The sequence below is a fragment of the Bidens hawaiensis genome, unplaced genomic scaffold (genome assembly GCF_021521415.1).
Source record: "Bidens hawaiensis isolate Kalapana, Puna unplaced genomic scaffold, B.hawaiensis_p1.1 tig00054127_1, whole genome shotgun sequence".
NCBI lineage: Eukaryota > Viridiplantae > Streptophyta > Magnoliopsida > Asterales > Asteraceae > Bidens > Bidens hawaiensis.
Window position 1 is genome coordinate 98,808 of NW_027499760.1, and position 23,694 is coordinate 122,501.

The 23,694-nt window shown below is 42.1% G+C and overlaps 1 protein-coding gene and 2 pseudogenes across 1 annotated transcript; 1 reads left to right on the top strand and 2 right to left on the bottom strand.

The window, feature by feature from the left end:
* The first annotated feature begins 400 nt into the window (after positions 1–400).
* On the top strand, positions 401–1,527 carry LOC143600453 (uncharacterized). Its single transcript, XM_077078141.1, has one exon. The coding sequence runs from the start codon at positions 710–712 to the stop codon at positions 1,496–1,498; it is 789 nt and encodes a 262-aa protein (XP_076934256.1). The 5' UTR covers positions 401–709; the 3' UTR covers positions 1,499–1,527.
* Positions 1,528–3,136: 1,609 nt separating this feature from the next.
* Positions 3,137–3,961, bottom strand: LOC143600449 (transcription factor MYB119 pseudogene; annotated as a pseudogene).
* A 2,018-nt stretch (positions 3,962–5,979) lies between these two features.
* Positions 5,980–22,684, bottom strand: LOC143600454 (vacuolar cation/proton exchanger 3-like; annotated as a pseudogene).
* Between the last annotated feature and the right edge of the window lie 1,010 nt (positions 22,685–23,694).

Below are 23,694 nucleotides of genomic sequence, written 5' to 3' on the forward strand. Positions count from 1 at the left end.
TAAACATTAATACCTAATATAGAGTCATATATAATCTACATGTTGAGATTATACCACCTACATAAAAGATTTGATAACATATAAAAAGATTAGTTTAATGAGCTTTATATAATAATTGACATGAATAATTAATCAAAAAGTTCTATCAATTTAGATTTGCTTTTCTTCTCACTAGTGATCAGTGTTACATTAAATTGATATAATACCAAACAATAATACATAAACCTATCAAGTCATGAACTTTGGAGGCTTCTCTCATAACCATAGAAACCATTGTCACCTTAACTCTTCCATTATTCATTTATATATATATTATCACCTTCAAAAACCTTTCATGGCACCACCACTATCCATCAATAATTCCAATCTAATTTCCACTCATTAATCAATAAAACGATAAAATTAAAATAGAGAAGCAGGTAAGCGGATAATAAACTGTGCAGCCACTTATTAATGGCCAGTTTCCGATCACTTTTCACTAACTTCACCTCTATCTTCTTCCTCCTCCTCCACCTCGGTTGCTTCATCACCTTCCCCACCTCCCGCCACCACCGACACCGCCCGAAACCACCCGAAAGCCCCCCTCCCTCTCCCCGTTCCGCCGCGCCTCCACTAAACTCAAACGCCATAAATCCATCTCCTCCACCATCTCATTCATCAAAAGAATATTCTCATATACACAACCCAAATCCCCGACCCGACCCGAATCATGTACCCGCTCCGTATCCACGACCCGACCCGGATCACTCGCCGACTCCGATTACGCCCACATTCGTCACGAAAACCACGAAATCCACCGTGCAAGCACTGCGGCGAGATTCTCCCGACCACCGCGTCACTCGAACAACACCAGTCGGTCAAACACGCGGTGTGCGAGCTCTCCAACGATGATCCGGGCAACAACGTCGTCCGGATCATATTCGGGTCGGGTTGGATCCGACCTGATCCGCCGACGATCCACCGGGTCATGAAGATCCACAACACGGCGAAAATACTCGGCCGGTTCGAAGAGTATCGAGAAAGCGTGAAGTCGAAGGCGGCCCGAGACCGCGGTTCGCGTCGGCGACACGAGCGGGTCATCGCCGACGGGAACGAGCTGCTTCGGTTTCATTGCACGACTTTCATTTGCGAGTTGGGGCAAAATGGTAATTCCAGCATATGCACCCACCCGTATTGTAACGTGTGTGGGATAATCGGGTCCGGGTTTTCGCCCAAGTTGGATGGAGTATCCACTTTGTCAAATAGTTGGAAAGCACACGTGGCAATCCCAGAGGACATTGAGGATGAGTTCCGGTTCATGAATGTGAAACGGGCTATGCTCGTGTGTCGGGTCATTGCGGGTCGGGTCGGGTGTGACCCTGGAATGGGGGATAAAGATGACCCGGGTTATGATTCTTTGGTTGGTGTGGGACCGGGTAAATTGGACGATGAGGATGAGCTGATTGTGTTTAATCCGAGGGCTGTGCTTCCCTGTTTTGTGATTGTGTACACTGTGTGATGTAGGCCCATACTGTATAGAACAGGCTTCAAGGCCCATACTGTGTACTGTATAGGGCCACAAAGTTGTAGTATGTGAATTGTGAAGTGGGTTTTGGGCCTATACTGTGTACTGTATAGGGCCCATACTTAAGATTGAAGTACTTTTTTCTTTTGTATTTTTATTTATGTGATTGGGTTTTGGGCCCAAGGTAATATAAAATAAGGGAAGTTACTTTTAAGTTTCTAACTTAGAAACTTAAAAGTAAGGGAAGTTACTTGTATAATTTGGCTTAAGTATTGCTATTTTAGGTTGATATTTTATTGTAAAAATTAAAAAGTTTATACTATGATCATTGGTTGAAAAGTTTTAGTTCTCACTATAATAAAGAGAAGAGTTTAGTTTTATTAAATTTTATTTTCTTATTTATGGCTAGATTTCATAAAATACGAAAATGTAGTTCAGTTATGGATTATACGTGACCCGATTTGACCTAGCCAACTGGCCAACCTACATCGGACCAAATTTTTTAAAAATATTTGTTGATAGACAAACCACCACTAAAAATTTCCAAACCACAATGGAAAAAAGGGTTTTGGGTCTGTTACCGGTAGTAAGACTCATGAACATATGTAGTCATATCTTTATGTGTAAATTATGAGTGTTTGTATTGATGTAAGATGTACATATTAACCGAGCAAAAACTATTGGGATGCATTAGCATTTTTAAGGTTAAAGTTTGACCGAACTAGTTAAACGGTTCAAAAAATGAGAATCAACTTGGTTTGAGCTAAAGCTATTTAAAATTTTTTAATTATATATTTTTTACATCGATATAAAAGGAAACTGAATAACAAGCTGCGCCACAAGCACTTTTTGAATAGCAAAACTAAGACTTTAACATGTTGATCATTATTCCTTTATTTCAATTTTAATAATGAACAAATGTTTGACATGGATCAACAAAGATCAAGAGAAAACAACACTGACTACTCTCCCATGATAATAGCAATCTAGGAAAACACAAACTTAAGACAAAAGCAAACATAAAAACTAACCATCAACCTTAAAAACACAAAGTTCCAACCTTGTAAAACTAGAGTATCATATACTGAATCCATTTGTTGATCTTCCAAAGGGTTGACATCATAAATCCAGATGCATGTTTGACATATCATCTTCAAGGAAATTGTTGAGGTACATATTGGAGTACTTCTCATCATAAAGAGTTGAGGATAATGTAGAAGAACCACATCCCAAATTGCTAGAAGGCCCTAAAGGCTCTATAACATGACCGGAGGATTCATTGGAGGCGACGGTGGTGGTAGTTTGGAAGAAGGCTTGCATAAAACTTATCTCATCATCGTACGACTGAGTGATGTCTAGAGATGGATCATGATCGTTGTTGTATGAGTTTGTTGGCTCATGGAGGCTAGTTGTAGAGTCCTCGGTGGTTGCACTGGTGGCGGCTGGGGCTGAGAGAATGTGATCACTACTTTTGCTTCTAATGTAGTCTTGTAAAAGAGTAGATTGAGGCTTTTTATATTTTGCTTCTTTTGTCTTGTTCTTTCTACTAGAATTCTGCTTTCTTTTTGTTGTGTTCCATTGATTCTTTATCGAATTTTCCGTTCTTCCTGGGATCATTTTTGCGATCTCCGCCTATTTATTTCCGACCTTTTGATGAGCACTAATCAGCATTTTCACTTCTTCACTCCATGTATCTTTCTAAAATCAAGCAATCAAAAGTTCATTTTCATGCACCTTTTGTAACAAGTTTTAAGCATTTAGGGCAAAAGTTGTCCAAATCACATGAAAATATCATTCTTGGTACAAAAGTTTAAGATATATTTCTTTTTATGAGTTAATTGACTATCAAATGATAAATGGAACTAAAAATTTAAAATGTAGATCTTTGTAATCACAATTTAATAAATCAAAGCACATTTTAGATGAAACGTCTAAAAATTAATGTCATAAACAAAACCTTGATATCCGGATGCAAATGATTACGCCATCGCTCACGACACTGTTTCCCAGCTCTTCCAACCATCTTCTCAGCGATTAAAGCCCATTTTCCTTCTCCAAATTCGTTCACCAGACCGATCAACCTGCTAAAAGCACGAAAAATATAATAATAAAAAAAATCGTTAAATGTTGTTTTAACCCGCAAAATCAATAAAAATTACACTACCAAACACAATGATTTTAATATTTTATAAACAATGTAGATTATTTTTTTTAAATGTACTAAATTTACCTATCTTCTTCATCCATCCATTGTCCCTTGATCAAAACCTTAGATGTAGCACCACCTCTAAATTTCTTCACCAAACCTTTCGAGATCTTTTCGCGTTCACTTACACGTTTGGATTCTCGATTCCGATCACTACCAGGGTAATTCTTCAACTCTTCCTTGGTTAAACACTCCCCTATGTGGTTACTAAACACATCACCATGATCATGAACCAAAAATCCTCTAGCCATTGGTACATGTTGTGATGAAGACATGTTACTCAAAAAAGATAACCCATGCCATGAGACAAACGGTTGATTGATCATCTCATGGGAGTTCGACCACGTAAGAATCGATCAACGGCTGTCAATGGTGGTGGTGCATTATTTGCATGATTAGCAAAGCCACCACCGTCGTAACCACCATCCATGGTTGGATTAAGAAAGCTTGATTTGAGTAATGAGGGTTACAAGTTAAACTTTGGTGTATATGTGTTATGTGACTTCATAATATAAGTTAACAAAGTTGTAATGTATGTAGCAATGGGTTCATTATCTACATGTGATGAGAGCCGTTGGATTAAAAGTTGATCTAGTGGTTGAGAATCTTTTTTAACTATGACTCTTGGACTTCCATTCTTACACAAAGATGACATGGCAAGATATGATTGGATAGATGGTGTTTACTTGTTTTTTTTTAATAATTAAATTGTATTTATTAAGAGAGGTGTTTGGGAGAATGGAGGTAGTCAAGCCTTTAATTCCTTGTAATTGGGATTTATTTTACATTTAATTATTTTTTGGATAATTGAAAGCTACTTAATTAAGAATGTGTGTGATAAATAAGCTTTTAATTAAATGTATATTTATAAATTTACATTGTATTTCATCACCAATTTATAAGTTATCTAGTAAGTTTGTTATTTGTTTTTGTATAAAGTAGGCTTGAGTAGAAAAACTAGATCAAAATCGGAACACCCAATAAAACAAGATTGAAACAATCGACTCAAACTAAAACCGAGAAACAAAATGATTTCTTAAAACCGAAAAACCAAAACTTTAATATTGGTTTGGTTCAAGCCCAAACCTACTCATGAACACCTCTAAGAATGTGATGAAGAACGAAAGCTTAATAAAAGGTGGTAGAAATATTATAGAAAACGCTCTAAAGAACCCAAATAGAAGAAATTTATTCTAATATCATAAGGTGTCACAAACATTATAAGTGAACATTTATTTATAAGTTATTCTACTAGCTTACGCATTAAATTTGAGTAAAGTAAGCGACATAATAAGTAAAGAAATTAATAAAATAAAAGATTATAGTCAAAATATTAATTTTGGTCAACATAACCAATATTCGACACGTTTTCTCTTATAGTTCATTCCGTCCAAAATGCAAACTTATGCCGAATTAACCCCTAACGTTATTTTTGTAGCGATTTTGCCCCGTGATGATATAAATAGTAGTTTTTTTTTCCTTTTATTTTATTTCTATATCACTTTTATTTTATAGATTTGACAAAAATGCTCCCCTAAAGGCCAATATGCATCCGCCGTTGCTCTCTTTAATAAAATTGTCCATGACATGAAATCACGCTTTTACATGAATGGTAGACAAAAAGGATTGAATTGAAACACCCTAAAACCGATCGGGCCAAACTGGTTTCCAAATGTACCCAAACCGTATGTTCGTATAGCGGTTTGACCTTTCAAACTGACCTAATTCGATGTGTGTAGGTTGCTTTTACTTAACTAAAACCGGTGTCTAACCCTAACCAGTTTGCGCCAAACCGGTTTTGCAGCAGGAATAAATGCGAATCAAGTGGCCCAAAGGCCCCAAACAATGATCCCCTTTATTGAGAATCTTAAACTCTTAAAAGTTGGATTTAAATAGCCTTAAGTCAACATACTTTTTTTAAGATATTATTTATTTGCAAAAATCCAAATACATGTATCAATTTTTTATTATTATTTTTTTAGCTATGAAAGGAAAAACAAAGTTGATACCATTATATCAGTTCTTATATTGGCTTTTTATTACAATTATACCTCTTTTCATTCTATGAATCACCATAGTTGTTTTACAAAGCCTCATGGATCAAAACAGGCTATAATTTAACTACAAGAACTCTGGATCCTAAACACATAAAAAAAATTAAACAACCTTAAAAGTTAAAAGTCCCCGAACATCATAAAAAAAACTTTTGACCATTTTGTCCCACCGATGATCCCAATACATGAAGTGAACGTCGGAACTAGTTGAAAAGTCAATTAGATGAATTACCGAATGAAGATAGCTGAATGCCCGAGTCACTGGCTTCTGATTGATCTATGCACAAATTTGCATTTCAGGTAAACTAGTAACTAAACATGTATAGAATAATAGAAATAAAGTTTATTTAAGTCACTTGCCATAGGGAACATATTGAACAAAGAAACATGCTCCAATTACTACATAGGCAAGGACTAGGATCAGTCCTTTCAAGTAATGTGAGCTTCCATCCTATATATATACACATATATGATAATTTATTCATTTCTTTATATGTTGAATCCAATTGTTTGTGGAGTTAAATGGTAAAACCTGTAAAGCTAAGGTTGTAAGGAGAATGGAAAATGCAAGACAACCAGTTTGAACAAGTCCAAAATCAAGACTCATTGGTATTCCCATTATCCAACCAACAACAACACACAAAGGAACCTGCAAGTATACATTATACAACCTCCTAATTATATTTATTCAAATAATTAGATGATTATTATTGTAATATTTTTACTTCGAGTTAATTACATTTTTTGTCCTCTAGCTTTAAACTCAAACTACAGGTTAGTTTGAATTAAGCTAAAGTAATTACAAAGAGCGTTGTACTCGTTACTTGTAAGAGTCCGGATATTTAAGAGTAGAGAGAAAAAAAAGTGTATATATTATTTTTTTATTTATAGTTTTAAATTCTTTTGGTTTTTATTATAAAGATTTTTTTATAAACAAATGGATAAAAAGACTAAAATACCTCATCTGCATTGCACATGACTGGTTATAGGAAAAAAAAAGTTAATGACTAGTTAGTGAAAAGAACGTAATATGTTACAACTTTTCAAATAAATGACTTTCTTTGTAATTACCTTAGTTAAAGGACACAACCGGTAATATGAACTAAACCTAAAGGACGAAAAAGAAGACAAAAATGACCGTTTTGAACCATAGATTTAGGTTATCATATAGTATGGCTTACCAGAAATGTCGATATTTGAGTCGCAGAGCCCATAGCTACACCTAAAGATATGTCCTGCAAAATTCATAAAAAAGGGAATTTTTTTACACTTGCATAGCATTAGTGAGTTGTACTGTACAACATATATATTCATATAATCTTGTGGCATACCAATTTGTTTTTTAAGGCAAATATGATTGAACCAGCATGTTCTGCAGCATTGCCAACAATTGGCAACAAAATGATGCTAATAAAACTCACAGACATCCCCCAAGTATCTGATGCAGTCTAATTCACAAGGTGTAGTTAGAAATGCAGTACGCACGCGTACCGTTCAAGCTAACAATGTTGTATTTTATCACATACCTCAATGGTGTCCACAACATATTCAGACAAAATGGCTATGATTATTGTCATTGTGACTGAAGAAACGTGGATCTACTCACTGGTAGCAGATCTACTTTCCTCGGGTGTGATTATACTATTTCACCGATGGTTCTTCTGGGTCTGTGTTCTTCCACCTACAAAATGAACAGCGCCGTTACTTACCCCTCAGAAAGGGACAGAGGGGTCCTCTTTGGGGTAACCCTCCGGCGTGAGAATCAGTATATTGTGGAGAAGATGATAATGAGTGTAAAAAGAATCTCAAGAGTATTGCTGAATAGCTGAATACCCTCTGATTGTGAGACTGTCTGTTTTGTATGTAACTGATTGTGAGTGAATGTAATTCAATATGATTGAATGTGATATCACTGCTTGTAACTGTCAATGATTGAGTATGAATGTGTCATCAAAGTGGAGTTGATGCTGTATTTATAGTGCTAGGGTTACCGCCGGTTGGGCTCAACCTCGTTGGCTTCCTCCAATCGCACTGCGCCACGTGTCCTCTGGGACACCTGGCGCTTTCTCGTTGGTTGTAATCACGTGGCAACACATGTGCCATGCTGAGTTGTCGACCTTTCATTTGGCAGCTGTCAACATCAGCATATTCTTACTCCTTAAAAAGATGCCTTCTGGAAGGTTGTCTGACGTGCACAATCAAGGTTGCCCAAATCCTGATTTGGATAAGGACGAGGTTGATTATGCGCACGTGTGATATGCGCCCATCCTGAGGATGCGCGAGGTCTTCTCTTTATTCTCACGCGCAGATATTTCATGCGCAGATGTGATATGCACGAGCATGTGATATGCGCCGCGCGCTGATGCGCTGCGCACATATGTGATGCGCGAGCATATGTGTGCCTGGGCAGATGTGATATGCACGAGCATGTGATATGCGCCGTGCGCTGATGCGCCGCGCGCATATGTGATGCGCAAGCATATGTGTGCCTGGGCATATGATGCCTGAGCATGTTTTGTATGCGCCATGCGCATAGGTTTTGGCTTTGTGCCTTCATAATGTCTTTATCTTGTGGGTTGACCCGCCTTGCTCGGTGTTGAGGCGGGTACATACCTCTTCAAGCCCCCCCAGTCTAATGTGTGTCTTATCTCGCGCGAGCGCGGTAAGATAGATATTAGACTTACTGATTTGGTCTTTTAAAAGGTGTTTTGTCGTTTTCTTTGTTGTTTCCATCGTTGCGCGAAGTTCTATCCATTTGGTTGAAAACGAAGGGTTGAAAACGAAGGGTCCAAACACGTGGTTAGTTGTTGGTGACGTGCGCCGTAAACATGTCAGACGTTTCGTGTGCTCGAGGTGCTACAGTTGCCTTTCACGTCCCCTCACACAGCTGTCTTGAACACGTGTCGCGCTCGCATTGGTTAGCACCTGCGAGTGGGGGCGCGTCTCTGCTCCGTGGCAGGTCCGTTACGTTTTTATGTCCCCTCAACAGTGTTTGGGACACGTGCCGCGCCCTCGTTGGTTTACACCTGCGAGTGGGGGCGCGTGAAATCCCATCAGTTACCATTTTTCTCTCTCCTGGGCCTATAAAAGCAGGCCCTTAGGAAATTTTTATCTTCATCTTCATTGTTGGCCCTTAGGAAATTTTTATCTTCATCTTCATTGTTGCAAATTTTCGATTTTCTGCCTTTCATATTCTGAATTGAGTGTATTCATCTTTTCGATTTTTCGATTATCTGCTGCTGCAGTTGTATGTCTGATAGTTCAGACTCGTCTAGCCCCTCAATCACCTCTGTTGCCTCTCGAAGACGCCGTGTGAAGTCTGTGGTGATGTCGACATTGAAGCAAAAGGGGAAAGGGAAGAGGGTTGTTGAGACCACATCGGAGGAAGTAGGGAGGACCAAGGCCACCAAAAGGTGGAATGAAATCCTCTGCAAATTGAAGCAGGCCGATCTCGACAACCTCATCGCCTCTCAGGGCTTTCCCACCCTGTTTGGCTGCATGTTGCCTAGGTCCGGGCAAACGGCGGCGGACCCGCCTGCCGGCTATATATCCCTATATAGCCACTTTTTCACCCACTGCAACCTTCGTCTCCCGATAACAAGGTTTGTGGGTGCACTGCTGAAGTTCTATGGGATTCATATATCCCAAGTCCATCCGTTTGGACTCGTGCGCGTGACTCACTTTGAGTTCATGTGCAAATCCCAGCGCGAGGAGTCGACTCCTCGGCGCTTTCAGTATTTTTACAAGCCCAAGATCCAAGACAATTGGATCTCTTTTATTCCTCGCAGTCAGAAGGTGAAGTGCTCCACTGTTTCATTCAAGAGCCTTCATGACTGGTCTGAGAGGTTCTTTTACATTAGGGCTGGTGTGATACCCATCCGTATGACCATGCGCTCTATCTCTTCTGCGCCTGCGGATGAGGGTGTCCTCAAGAACCCAACTGGCGCCTGGGTTAAGAAACTGACCGCCGAACCATCCCCCGCGAAGAAAATTTGCGAGGAGGCGCTGGTGGGGGTCGGCATGAGTAAGCTTTGGGCCGACAGCGCGCTTGAGCCCGTTATCCAAGTCGACGGGTTGTGTAAGTTTACTTTATTGCTTTATTTATTTTTTCTGCGCGAACATAATTCTTTTGCTGATATCACTTGACTTGTTTTTGCGCAGTCACCAAGGATTATGTCCTTACCGCTTATGATGAACAAGTGGAGGGTGGCTCCGTCGCGCTTGGCGCTGGGGAAGTTGGTTTCCCAGATCGCTTCGATGACATGTTCATCCCAGTGGATCTGGAATTTGACTTTGACAGTGACGCGCCTGGTAAGCCTTCGCACGTATGCTCATTCCTTTAGAAGACCCAAGTTTATTAACAGTTCTGTTGGTTGTTTTTGCAGATGCGCTTGAAAACTACGAGCTGGAGCTCGCGGAAGAGGAGGAGGAGGAAGAGGAGGCGCCCCTACTAAAGCGCAAAGCTAAGGGAAAATCTGGCGCAGGGGCCAGTAAGAAACAGAAGAAAAATGACACCCCTGTTGCTCATCCCCATGCTCAAACGAAGGGACCTAAGGAAACCCAGGTGTTTACCACCAAGGTTTCTTTAGCTTCCCTGCCTGTGAGAGTGGGCAGACCTCCTGTCCACTTGAGGTATGGTGGCGTCAACTCCTCCGTTCGCGCGGCTGAAGAGAGAAGCAGTGCCGCGCCTGCAACAGGTATACTTTGTTTATCTTCATCTGGCTGAATTGTTATTAAACCTTTGCTCCTTTGAATGTTTGCAGAACCGGCGACGGTAGCAGATCAGCCACAGGCGCCACAAGGTGCTGAGGCTGCGCCGGGGGCTGCTTCGGAGTCCCCTGTTCTACCCTCTGAAAAGGGTAGAATGAACTTTATGGCGATGTTCGCCGCGCGAACAGAATTGCGCCAAGGTATGTTTTGCACACTTGTCTTCTTTATTTTTCTTTTGGATTCAGTCATAAACCATTTTTCCTTGTTGATTTGTTCATAGGAGTTGTAGCTGGCGTACAAGTTGCTGGCGACACTCCTGGCGCCGTTGGCGGCGCCGCTGGTTCTGGTCCTGCTCCTGCTAGTGCTGATTCTCCCCTTATTGGGGTTACAAAGGAGCAGGAAGCCGTATTGCGCGCCGAACTGGCGGCGTCGAGACCTCCCTCGCCTCCTCCTACGCGCAGCCCTCTCCGCGATGCTGGTTTGGAGCCCCCCAGGTCGCAGGAGAAGAGGCCTATTCAAGAAGATGAGGAGGATGAGGGGGCTCAAGCTGAGGACTCCTTGGGAGACCGCGCCAGCCCTGCGATGCCACAAGTCTTCGCAGCGCATACTTCTGGTGGGGCTGGCGCTGACTTTTCTGCTTCATCCCCGCAGGTATGTTTTAATTTGTTGCTCCGCTGCGCGTACCTCCATATAAGTATGTTTATGACTTAGAACATTTCTTGTGTTTTGTAGGAAGGTGACCACGTTTATCGCCCGAGATGGAATATTAATGAAGACAGTTCCTTCCAATCCATAGGCGTCTGCGAGGACTTCTGGGCTCATGCCGTGCCTCCTACTGAAAGGAGGTATCAGGAGGAGCGCACCCGCGCTGACTTGCTCAACGATCACATTTTCGCTGGGTCAGCTTTCTTTGCTGCCTCCCAAGAGCTTCATCGCGATTATATTAAAGTACGCGATGCTCTTGTGGCAGCCCAGCAAGAGGCTAAGGTGGCCGCCTGGAACCTTTCTGATGCTCGCGCACGAGCTGAGAAACTCCAGGCGGAGCTCAGCGAAAACCGAGCAAGTGCCAACACCGCCTATATTAAGCGCGGGCATGAGCTCCAAGCTGCGCGGGAGAAGCAGCAGTTGGCGGAGGCCGAAGTTTCCAAGTACGCGCGTAGAGTGCGTGTCTTGGAACAGCAGGCTGAGGCGCGTGACCAAGCTATCGTCCAGAGTATCACTGAAAAATCATCACTGGAGAGCGAGGTTGCGCGCCTGAAGAGGGAGTTGGCGGCCGCGCAGGCCGATAGAGATGAGGCCTTGGCGACGGCGGCGTCCAGCCAGGAAGCACTTGGTGCTGCGCAGGCGGAGAAAGAAAAAATTTTGGCGGCAGCAGCGTCTGATAAGGAGGAGCTAAAAAAGACTAAGGAAACTGTTGAGTTATTAAACTCCCAGGTTCCTGTCCTCGAGACGTCTGTTGCTGGCCTCGCGCAGGATCGCCAATGGCTGGTGTCACAGGGCATGACTCGCTGCGCTTTGGCGATGAAACATTCCGCCGAGTTTCAGGCCCTTGTGATGGACTGCAATGCCGCCGCGCGCTTGGTGGGCCGAGCTGAAGGGTTTACGGATGGGTATGAATATGGCATGCTGAAGAAGAACCCATCCGAGTACCCTTACAAGAGCGACGCGGCCTGCGCGGACATGGCCGCGGTGGGGGAAAAGTATATGAATACTCCCATCCCCATCCTTATGCAAGTACCTTGACCTTAATGAGTTTTACTTGATTAATTTTCCAAGTGTTTTGTACTCAATACTTTTCTATTGATTTTGCAGATAGCTGCGCTTGCTGACCAGCCCGACCTCGGCGCGCTAAAGAAGTTGCTCGATGAATGCGAGAGAGCTGGTAGCGATGATGGTGGCGCGGGGGATGTTGCCCCTGCCAGCGGCTCTGGCGCTGCGAATAAATCTGCTCCTGACACCGTCGTGATAGAAGACTCCAATGAGGAGGAAGAACTTGACTATGGTCAATTCGGAGATGAGGAGCAGGCCGTGCCAGATGCCGCGGGAGATAATGAAGGTGATGAAGTGGCTGACGTCGACGTGGAGACTTGAGAAGCCCTTCATCAAATTTTGTATATATTTTTTTTTATACTTGTAATTTGTAACTCATCATACTTGTAAATTTCAATGCAATGGAATGAAACTTGTTCTCTTTTTCACATCTTGCGCATTTCCATTCATCTCTTCATGTTTGCTTGTATAGATATAAGATATGCTTGCACGTTAAAATAAGAACAAGGTTGTAAGGAAATTATTCACTTAACCATAGTCTTATTTTGTAAGTGGTTTCGCAGTATCTTGTTTATGCTGACATGCGCGATAACTTTTCACAATTCCTTTTTCGCGCTTCGTAGTCGCGCTGTTTTTACATGGAAGTATGAGTATTAGCCATTACATGTCAGCATGTGTTACTCAGATATCCACTATGATTCCGCGCGCGACCTCGACCTGAGACCTTAACAACTATGATTTGGCATGTACTTTGCCTTAGTTGTGTTTAAGGATTTTTATGATCAGGCTGCGCGTGATGTAAGATGGATGTTTGTGAGTGTTTTGAGCTAAGGCTCTTTATTTTGGGCTAAGGCCCTGACTTTTTAGAGTTAAGACTCATTAACGTGTTTGAGCTAAGGCTCGTAGGTTTGGGCTAAGGCCCTGACGTTTTAGAGTTAAGACTCATTAACGTGTTTGAGCTAAGGCTCGTAGGTTTGGGCTAAGGCCCTGACGTTTTAGAGTTAAGACTCATTAACGCGTTTGAGCTTAAGGCTCGCGCATGTATGTTTTACTTCGTTTTATTTTGTTTTGAAGTCAATATAGTGTTGTCATATTGCTCCAAATTAATAAAGGAAGTGTGAAACATGTATGCAAAGGTAATAGAACAAGTATTGAAAGAGAGCGCGAATCATCATTCATGATGGCTTAAAAGCCTGATTACATATTTGAACTTTTACATGAAGCATTTTCTAAGTTGTGCCGCGTTCCACGCTCGCGGTATCTTTTTTTCATTCAAATCTTTTAAAGTGTACGCGCCTTTCCCCAAATCTTCTGAAATTTGATAGGGTCCCTCCCAATTGGGGGACATTTTTCCTGGGGGTATCGCGCGGCTAGCTTCATTGTTTCGAAGGACAAAATCATTTTTCTTGAAGTGGCATTCTTTAACGCGCTGATTATAATATTTTTCCAGCTTTTTCTTGTATTTGGCTTCATTGATGATAGCCACTTCTCTGCGCCCTTCAAGCAAGTTGAGATCCAATCTTCTTTCGCGCTCGTTATCAGTCTTGCTCATCATGAGTACCCTATGGGATGGGCATCCAATTTCTGCTGGGATCATAGCCTCTGTCCCATAGGTTAGGCTAAACGGGGATTCGCCATTGCTAGTTTTGCTTAATGTCCTGTGCGCCCACAGGACATTAGGTAACTCTTCGACCCAAGAATGGGATTCTCCCTCCAATCTTTTCTTCAGCCCATTTAACAAACTTTGATTCGCGCGCTCCACTTGGCCATTCCCTTGAGGGTGGTAGACCGAAGTGAAGATTTGGTTGATGTGCAATTCTTTGAGCCAGCTGGATATCTTCCTGTCAGTGAATTGTTTGCCATTGTCGCTCACAATTTCCATAGGAAGGCCAAAACGGCAAATGATGTGGCTCCAGATAAATTGCTTCATCGCCTCAGCTGTGATTTTTGCTAGTGGCTTGGCCTCAACCCATTTTGTGAAATAGTCTATCGCCACTACCAAAAATTTCACTCGCCCTTGCGCTTGCGGCAGAGGCCCCACAATATCAATGGCCCATTTGTGGAAAGGCCATGCGGAGGTCACTGGAATCAAGTTGTTCTTTGGACGCATGGTGTTTGGTGCGTAGCTCTGACATGCCTTGCATTTTTGGATTTCTTTTAGCGCATCCAAGTACATGCCTGGCCAATAGTAGCCTGAGCTCATTGCCTTGGCAACCACCATGCGCGGACCAGCGTGTATTCCACAGATTCCTTCATGAATCTCCCTAATCACATAGCTTGCTTCTTCAGCATCCAGGCATTTCATGAGCGGTCCAAGATAAGAGCGCCGATATACTGTACCATCAAGTAGTTCATAATTCTGCGCCTTGTGTCTTATCTTTCTCGCCTGTGCGCGATCGTCCGGTAACTTCCCCTCCTTCAGGAATTCCATTATTGGAGTTATCCAGGATGAAGGGGTTGTATGAATTACAAGAACAGATTGCGTTTGCACTGACGGGTTGCTCATCACTTCCACCCTGACATCTTTGCCAAAGTGATCAAAATTAGTTGAAGCCATCTTACTCAACGCGTCAGCAGACTTATTTTCGCTGCGCGAGATGTGTATGATTCTGAAGAAGTCAAACTGCTCGACGAGCTTTTTTGCCTGCTCTAGATATAGAGGCATTGTGTTCTCCTTGGCGTCATATAGGCCGTTGACCTGAGCAGCTACCAAGTAAGAATCAACATGGGCCTCTAGCCTTTTAACTCCAAACTTGCGCGCAATGCGCAGTCCAGCCAGCAGGGCTTCATACTCAGCCTCATTGTTGGTACTCTTGAAGTCCAACCTAATAGCATAAGTATATTCATGATTATCAGGGTCCACCAGTTTGAGGCCTGCGCCGTACCCTTCGCTGTTGGAGGCTCCATCAGTGAATAGCCTCCAAACATCTTCTTCATCATTTGCTCGCGGAGGGTCTACCTCGCGCTGAGCTTCTTCAATCTTTCCCTCTGGGATTTCCGTGATGAAATCCGCTAAAACTTGACCCTTTATTGCTGGACGGGGCTTATAGGTGATCGTGTGTTCACCTAATTCCAGCGCCCACTTTGTCAGCCTTCCGGATAGCGCAGGACGTCGCAAGACTTGCTGGATGTTGTAACCAGTCAGAACTTCAATAGGATGACCATTGAAGTATCTATGGAGCTTGCGCGACGCGTGTGTTAATGACAAAACTAACTTTTCCATGATGGAATAGCGCGTCTCAGGGTCGGTGAGCACCCGACTCACATAGTATATTGGCGTTTGGATCCCCTTGCGATCCACCAATAATACTGCGCCGATGGCGCGATCTCCAGCTGACAAGTACAATGTAAGGGTTTCGCCAGGAAGTGGAGCTGTGAGCGCGGGCAGCTTTATGAGACATTCTTTTATCTCAGTGAAAGCTTGCTCAGCCTCAGGCGTCCACTTGAATTGGCTCTTCTTCAAGCAGTTTCTCAAAGTGTTAACGAATGGAGTAGATTTGCTGGCGTGGTTCGCTAGGAACCTGTTGATTGACACCAGTCTACCATTCAGCTTCTGAACCTCTTTCATGGTGGATGGTGAAGGCATGTCAAGGATGGCTTCCACCTTTTCAGGGTTCACCTTGAAACCATCCTTAGTGACCATTACACCAAGAAATTTCCCCTCTTCCGCGCCAAAAGTACATTTGCTCGGGTTGAGCTTCATGTTAACTTCCGTTAGGCGCTGAAGAGTTTCCTCGATGTCTTTGAGCATTTGTCTCTCCTCCCTACTCTTGATCACCAAATCATCAACGTAGACTTCTAGATTTCTTCCGATTTGTTCACTGAAAACCGAATCCATAAGTCTCTGATAGGTTGCGCCTGCATTCTTTAAACCAAAGGGCATTTTTGTGTAACAAAAAACACCCTTGTCGGTTCTGAAGGCCGTCTTGTCTTCGTCCTGTGGTGCCATTTGAATCTGGTGATAGCCTTTGTAGGCATCCAGGAAACATTTGAGCTTGAATGGCGCCACGGAGTCCACCTTTGCGTCGATGTTTGGGAGGGGGTAACAGTCTTTCGGACATGCTTTGTTGAGGTCCTTAAAGTCAATACACATCCTCCATGACCCGTTGCTTTTCTTTACCATCACAGGATTGGCTACCCACGTCTGGTATCGGATCGGGCGGATGATGTTTGCGCGCAACAGGTCCTCAACTTGCTCATTCATGGCCTTCGCCTTTTCATCCCCCATGATTCTCTTTTTCTGAGCAATTGGCTCCACCGACTTGAACGTGTTAAGAGAATGTTGCGCCAAGTCTCGCGGGACCCCAGTCATATCGGAGTGTTGCCACGCGAAGACCGACGTGTATTTTGTGAGCAACCTTTTCATTCTCAATCTCGTTTCATCAGAAATGGTAGCGCCAATTGTGACCGTTTGCTCGGGGAATTTTGGGTTTAAAATCCACTTCTCTGGCGCATTGTCCGCCATTTGAAGTTTCATTCTCCCCTCCCGCGGCGTACTTGTCACTGCGCACAAATGATCGCGATAAACAAATGTTACGCCCGTTGGTGTAGGAAACCCCAAAGCGCCATGCGCTGGCGACGGTACAGCATTAAATTGGGCGATCGTTCCCCTACCCAGGATCATATTGTGGCATGACGTGGTAGGCAAGACCAAGAAGTTGACAACTTCTGCTCGCTTGTGCTCATCATCCCCCATAGTCAATTCAAACTGAATCTGGCCCAGTGGATGGATGATTTCATTTGAAACACCACAGATTGGTGCATTCACAATTTCGAGCCGCGCTTGGTCTGCCGGGTCTAACTTTCTGAAACACTGCTCATACATAATGTCAGATTCGCTTCCAGTGTCCACCAGGACCTTTGACACTTCGTAATGAGCAATGTGTGTGGTGATGACGAGAGGACTGCTTATTGAAGGGCCTCCCCTGATTCTTGGGAAGATGACTTGCTGCTCGCGCCAATCTCCGTGGATTTGCGTGCTTCTCTTTTTTGACATCTGCCCTTGTCGTCCCCCCTCAGCCACACAGATTCTTTTGTATTTCTTGCTGGCAGAGGCTCCTTCCGGTTGCTCATCTTCTATTCTTTGGTTTTTCACCAAGTGAGCCAGCCTGCCTGACTTTACATCCTTCTCGATCGCATCCTTTAAATGATGGCATGCGTCGGTGTTGTGGCCCGGGGACCTGTGAAATTCACAATATTTGCCACTGTTTTGCGGTCCCTTATAGTGTAGTTGCTTGGGGGGCTTGAATTGGACATTCTCAGTACTTAACACCTGTGAAGGTGTTTTAGTGAGGGGTGTCCATATTCTTGGCAGAGGTCTGCTAGGATCTCTGCCGCCCTCCCTCTTGTCACCCTCCCCGCGATTACGAACTTCTTTTTGGGGCTGGGGTGAGGTTGGTTGCGCTTGTTTTTCCGCGGAAGAAAAACTTGTTGGCTGCAACCTGGACCATACAGAGTTCTGTTTGGCCCTCTTCTCTTTGCTGCGCGGTGATTCTGCCTGATGCGCTCTTTCTCTTGCCCTATCTTGGGCAATCTGTTTCTCATTTCTCGCGAAAACTCGCGATGCCTCCATTAACTTGGCCCACGTGGTGGGCATACCATCTTTGCTTACGAGAGCCCGGCGGAGTTGATCACTGCGCGCGCCTTGTATAAAGGCCACGCGCAGGAGCTGCTCAGTTATACCCCCGATTGCCAGGGATTCCTGATTGAAACGAGTGATGTAATCTTCAATCGTTTCATCATTCCTGCGTATGCAGTGCATGATGTCATCAGGATCGCGCGTGTGCCTGCGCTGCTGTACGAAGTGGGCTTGGAACTTTTCTAATAGTTCCTCGAACCCATCAATTTGCCCTGTCGGCAAGCTCTCGAACCATACCCGCGCTGCGCCCGTGAGGCAGCGAGCAAACATATTACACCATGTTGGCATCGTCCAGCTCTCTAGGTTTCCCGTGTTATAGAAACCTTGCAAAAAGTCATCTGGATCTGTTGTGCCATCATATTTGCCCAGACCACTTGGCATCTTTGTCTTGTGCTGGATGGGAGCCTGCGCGATGCGCGCAGTAAACTTTGAGTGTTTTACCAGGATGGCTGGTCTGTAGGGCGTGGTTACGTCCACTTGCCCTCTGACCGGTGGGCTGTACGGCATGTGCAGATCCAGATCTGCTCTGGCTCCAGGCGCCATGTTCACAGGCGCGCGGAGCTGTGAGCCTCCTGCATGAGTATCCCGTGTCTTCCTCATGCTATGCACTTCTTCATCATTGAACTCAGTGTGTGCAGTGTGAACAGAATGTCCTTCTTCCGGCGCGCGCGGCCTTTTTGTAGTCTGCTTATCAAAAGCTTGCCTTTGTGTTTGGTCGGCTAGCTTTTTCTGCTTGACCATTTCATTGTATTTTTCCCATCAAACGCCGCTGCTCGTTTATGAGCCATTCATTTGGATCATTTGTTTCTTCTTCTGGACCCATTGGTCCTTTCAGTTTCGCGCCGGCCATATTTTGTAACGTGAGATCGTCTGGAGGAGTTTCAGTCTGCCGTGAGGGGTTGTGACGAAGGACGGTTGCTGGTGGTACGCGTAGAATCACGCGGAACCCTCAGAACCTGCTGTCCGTCGTTAACACCCTCACGTTCAATATCCTCCAGAGCTTGATCAACGTTACGAACTCCAGAAACCATGGTGATTGATTTTTTTTTTTATAGATCTGATGAGATCTGATTGCCGTTTGTAACAGTGGATGGCGCCAATGAAGAAACGTGGATCTACTCACTGGTAGCAGATCTACTTTCCTCGGGTGTGATTATACTATTTCACCGATGGTTCTTCTGGGTCTGTGTTCTTCCACCTACAAAATGAACAGCGCCGTTACTTACCCCTCAGAAAGGGACAGAGGGGTCCTCTTTGGGGTAACCCTCCGGCGTGAGAATCAGTATATTGTGGAGAAGATGATAATGAGTGTAAAAAGAATCTCAAGAGTATTGCTGAATAGCTGAATACCCTCTGATTGTGAGACTGTCTGTTTTGTATGTAACTGATTGTGAGTGAATGTAATTCAATATGATTGAATGTGATATCACTGCTTGTAACTGTCATGATTGAGTATGAATGTGTCATCAAAGTGGAGTTGATGCTGTATTTATAGTGCTAGGGTTACCAGCCGGTTGGGCTCAACCTCGTTGGCTTCCTCCAATCGCACTGCGCCACGTGTCCTCTGGGACACCTGGCGCTTTCTCGTTGGTTGTAATCACGTGGCAACACATGTGCCATGCTGAGTTGTCGACCTTTCATTTGGCAGCTGTCAACATCAGCATATTCTTACTCCTTAAAAAGATGCCTTCTGGAAGGTTGTCTGACGTGCACAATCAAGGTTGCCCTAATCCTGATTTGGATAAGGACGAGGTTGATTATGCGCACGTGTGATATGCGCCCATCCTGAGGATGCGCGAGGTCTTCTCTTTATTCTCACGCGCAGATATTTCATGCGCAGATGTGATATGCACGAGCATGTGATATGCGCCGCGCGCTGATGCGCTGCGCGCATATGTGATGCGCGAGCATATGTGTGCCTGGGCAGATGTGATATGCACGAGCATGTGATATGCGCCGCGCGCTGATGCGCCGCGCGCATATGTGATGCGCGAGCATATGTGTGCCTGGGCATATGATGCCTGAGCATGTTTTGTATGCGCCATGCGCATAGGTTTTGGCTTTGTGCCTTCATAATGTCTTTATCTTGTGGGTTGACCCGCCTTGCTCGGTGTTAAGGCGGGTACATACCTTTTCAGTGACTAACCATAAAAGTGCACTATAAAATCCTATAACAGGCTTTTCGTTTTTCACCTCCTCATTGTTTTCTTCCTCCTGATTAATTTGGAATCACACCAATGCAATTATAAACTAATATTATTCGACTTCCAAATGCAAAGTAATAAATCAAATAATATTAATATACGAGAAAATCACGAAAGTAGTTATATTTCTGAGTGTTGTACCTCTACAGTCACGTCACATCAAAACATAAGCAACCCTATATGTTTTCGTTTTATACACAAATTTATACATGACATGAAGGGTTGGCCAACGCGGCCCATTTTCCCCCCGGGGGGGGAAAGGTGTTCCCGCTATTATACATGTATAAATATTCTTTTAAAGTTTAAAAAAATTTACATGACTCTTAGTTGGCCGTCTCATGAAAAATGAGTGATTTATTTATTTATGACATGACTATATAGGATTATACTTTTAAGAAAGTGAGAATTTTTGTGATTTTGTCTAAATATATATTACCAACCTCTTTTGACTCGAAAACTTGGCCATGTTTTTTTAACTGAAAAATGATGTATGCAGCATAAGCAAGAAGCATCACAACGCTACTCGCCAGAGACATCTCAACAACCGAAACTGCTGCCAAGTTAGCCACCTCAGCGCCACCATATCTAACCAACAATGACAGAATCTGACAGAGTAATCCCAGTAGCAACAACAACGAGTTCGCATCAACCGGTTTCTGTTATTTAAAAAAATCAAATAAATTAGTTTGTAAATAAAATAGAAGGCAGGAAAAATAATAACATTATTATTATCATGGTCTTACTTTGTCAAATCTTTGTTGTTTATTAATATGGCAATGCCTCCACAGAAGAGTGATGAACCAAGAACAAGAAGGAGGTTTGAAATAATGGAACCAAAAAGAGAGTATTTAAGGATATTAATCTTTCTTTGATGGAGAGCAAATAATGCTATTATTAATTCTGTTGCATTGAGCAGGCCTCCCACTGCAAAATTAAACTTAATATTCAAATTTTATAAATTATAAATTAAATCTCATGAAAATTGTATAATTTGTAGTTGTGTATAGTTAGCTAATCAAGTCAGTTGTGTTATATAGATGACCATGAACCTGAACAGTGAACAGTTGAACACCAGACAAAGCTTTTTTAGTTTTTCCTATTGGGCTTTAAGTTTTGGGCCAGAAAGAATTGGCCCAATTAATTTGTATCTAAATCAATCTTAATTAATAATTAAATGATTTATTATACATTTGAGCTAAAATATGTGGGTACACTATTTATATTAAAAACTGAAAGTTGAAAATATATAAATTTGGTTCGGTCTGAATTTTTTCGGCTTTAATAACATGCAAAACCGAAACCGAGCTGATAGTTCTGCTTACACAAAAACAGGTAAAAACAAACATCAGTTATTGTTTGGTGTTTTTTCACTCTTAGTTGGGTTTTTCGGTTTCATGCAAATTGTTACCAAAAATATTGTATATTAACAAATTGCGTCTAATCTATATAGCTTGATGCTATATAGCTTGATGCAGGTATGGGCGACATTGGTGGCACCATTTGGGCTTTGATGCCCTTGCACAATGCACACCGTAGAGGGGCGCCTTTGGGGGGGCGCTCAAAGAGGGAGGGGGGGGGGGGGGGCTTCACAACGATGGGCGTGCTTGGGTAATTTGGTGGGCCCTATCTCTCTCTTTCTCTCTCTCCATCTTTCACACATACATACATATGTATGTATGTATGTATGTATAATGGGGCGCCCAAGGGGTTTTAAAGTTTCAACCAACTCGGAGCATTATAGGTTGGAGCTTCGATGCCCCCGTTGCTCACGTGGTACAGTTCGATGCCCCCATCATATAGAACATTTAATAGATTTTGACAAATAAAAATAAATAAGCAGTTTAAATGATGACACAAAATAATTCTTTTAAAATAATAAATAGCATAAATAGATCAACCCATCCACACTCAACCCGCTTAGAACCTTCAATCACAAAAAATCGTACCATGTCAAAAATTAACAATCCTAGCTATTTTCTGAGATGAGATGACGCCTATTTAGATGTCTTCATTAATTATTATTTGATTAATATATTTTAATTAATTTTGTTTCATCAATGTGATTGTTGCCATTAATTTTATTTAGTGATAAAACAATGAATAAATGAATGGCATTGATGAAGAAACGTACCTGTAGGACCAGTACAATACGCAATTTGTCTAAATTCAAACAAAAAAAAACAAGTGTTTAGATCATAAGCAAACAATTAAATATTTCAAAATTATTTAAAACAAAAACAAAAATTAATATTACTCCGTCAAAAAGCTCACTCGTTCCGCCAGTGGAGTCAGTCCGATTAAACTCAGACCAAATATCCACGCCTACAAAATAACAAAATATAACAATTTTAATGTACAACACGCTTTAAAACTTGTACATTAATAAAAAAAACTCACGTTTCCGAGATTAAAACCTTTGGCTAAAAAAACCAACGGAATAGCCGGAAGAAGCACGGAAAGCTTCGTTCCGACCAAAACCTCGTACACATTTGCTGCAAACAATCTCAAACTCCGGCGTCTAACGTCAGGCGGACCATCGATCGTCGAAATGTCCGGTTTCACGACGAGAATTGACTTGAGAAGGTTTTGGTTATCCATTGGAAGTAGTTTGTCTGTTTGTTTCTACACACACACAGTGATAATGATAATAGCTTTGATCTCAAATGGTTCAGTTGCCGGCTGCCGGCGATATCAAGGCTTTCTTTTTAAATTATTAATAACTGAAAGAATTATTAATGGAAGTTGTTTATGAGTTATATCGTTACAAAGTACATATTGGATATTACAATATGATTATATTGTGTGTGTGTGTGTTTTTTTTTTTATATGTATTTATAAGAAAACAAATTGAAGTAAATGTGAATAACTGTTTCGGTTTGTTTAACTTTATTTAATAAAAACAAAATTTTACCAAAATAATTATTTAAATATAAAAAGTTTATTTAGGTTCATTAATATTTTAAATGGTTATTTTGTTATAAAATAAATTTAGTGAAACTTAAACTAAAATTCGTTTTTAAAAATATGAATATAATTAAAAGTGTGATAAAATAGAATATTAAACTTCTCTCTTTTTAGAAATATTAAGTTCTGGTTTGTGGTAGTTTCTTGTTTTACATTGCTACTTTGATAAAGTCTTTTATTATTACTAGACATCCCCCGCGCGATGCAGCGGGAATACAAACCTTGATAATTAATCACGTAATAGATTTATGGGTGTTCATTGTTCCTTTTGTAATCGTGAAACCGCTTATTGGTATAGATAGATTAATAATTCTTATTTTAAACTAAATTTAGTATCGAAATACAAATGAAACCGGAATCTGTCCATTGCTAATGGTTTGGTTTGGTTGAGTTAAATTTTCAACGGTCCGGTTTTAATTTTCGGCGGCAAAAGCGTTGCTAACAGCTTGGCTCACGGTTTAATTTAAAAACCGTCAAAACCAAACCACAAACACATATATGTAAAATGTTATTTTTAACTGGAAAAAAAAAAACTATGACAATATCATACTCAAATTAAAGAGAATTAAATGCTCGTTTTTATGGTTCAGTTTTTTTAAATATTAACGTACGTAAAAGTTATGACCGTTTAAAAAATCGCGGGG

What these genes read in the sequence shown, in the direction of transcription:
- LOC143600453 (XM_077078141.1), top strand. Translation starts at nt 710, where the DNA reads ATGTACCCGCTCCGTATCCACGACCCGACCCGGATCACTCGCCGACTC.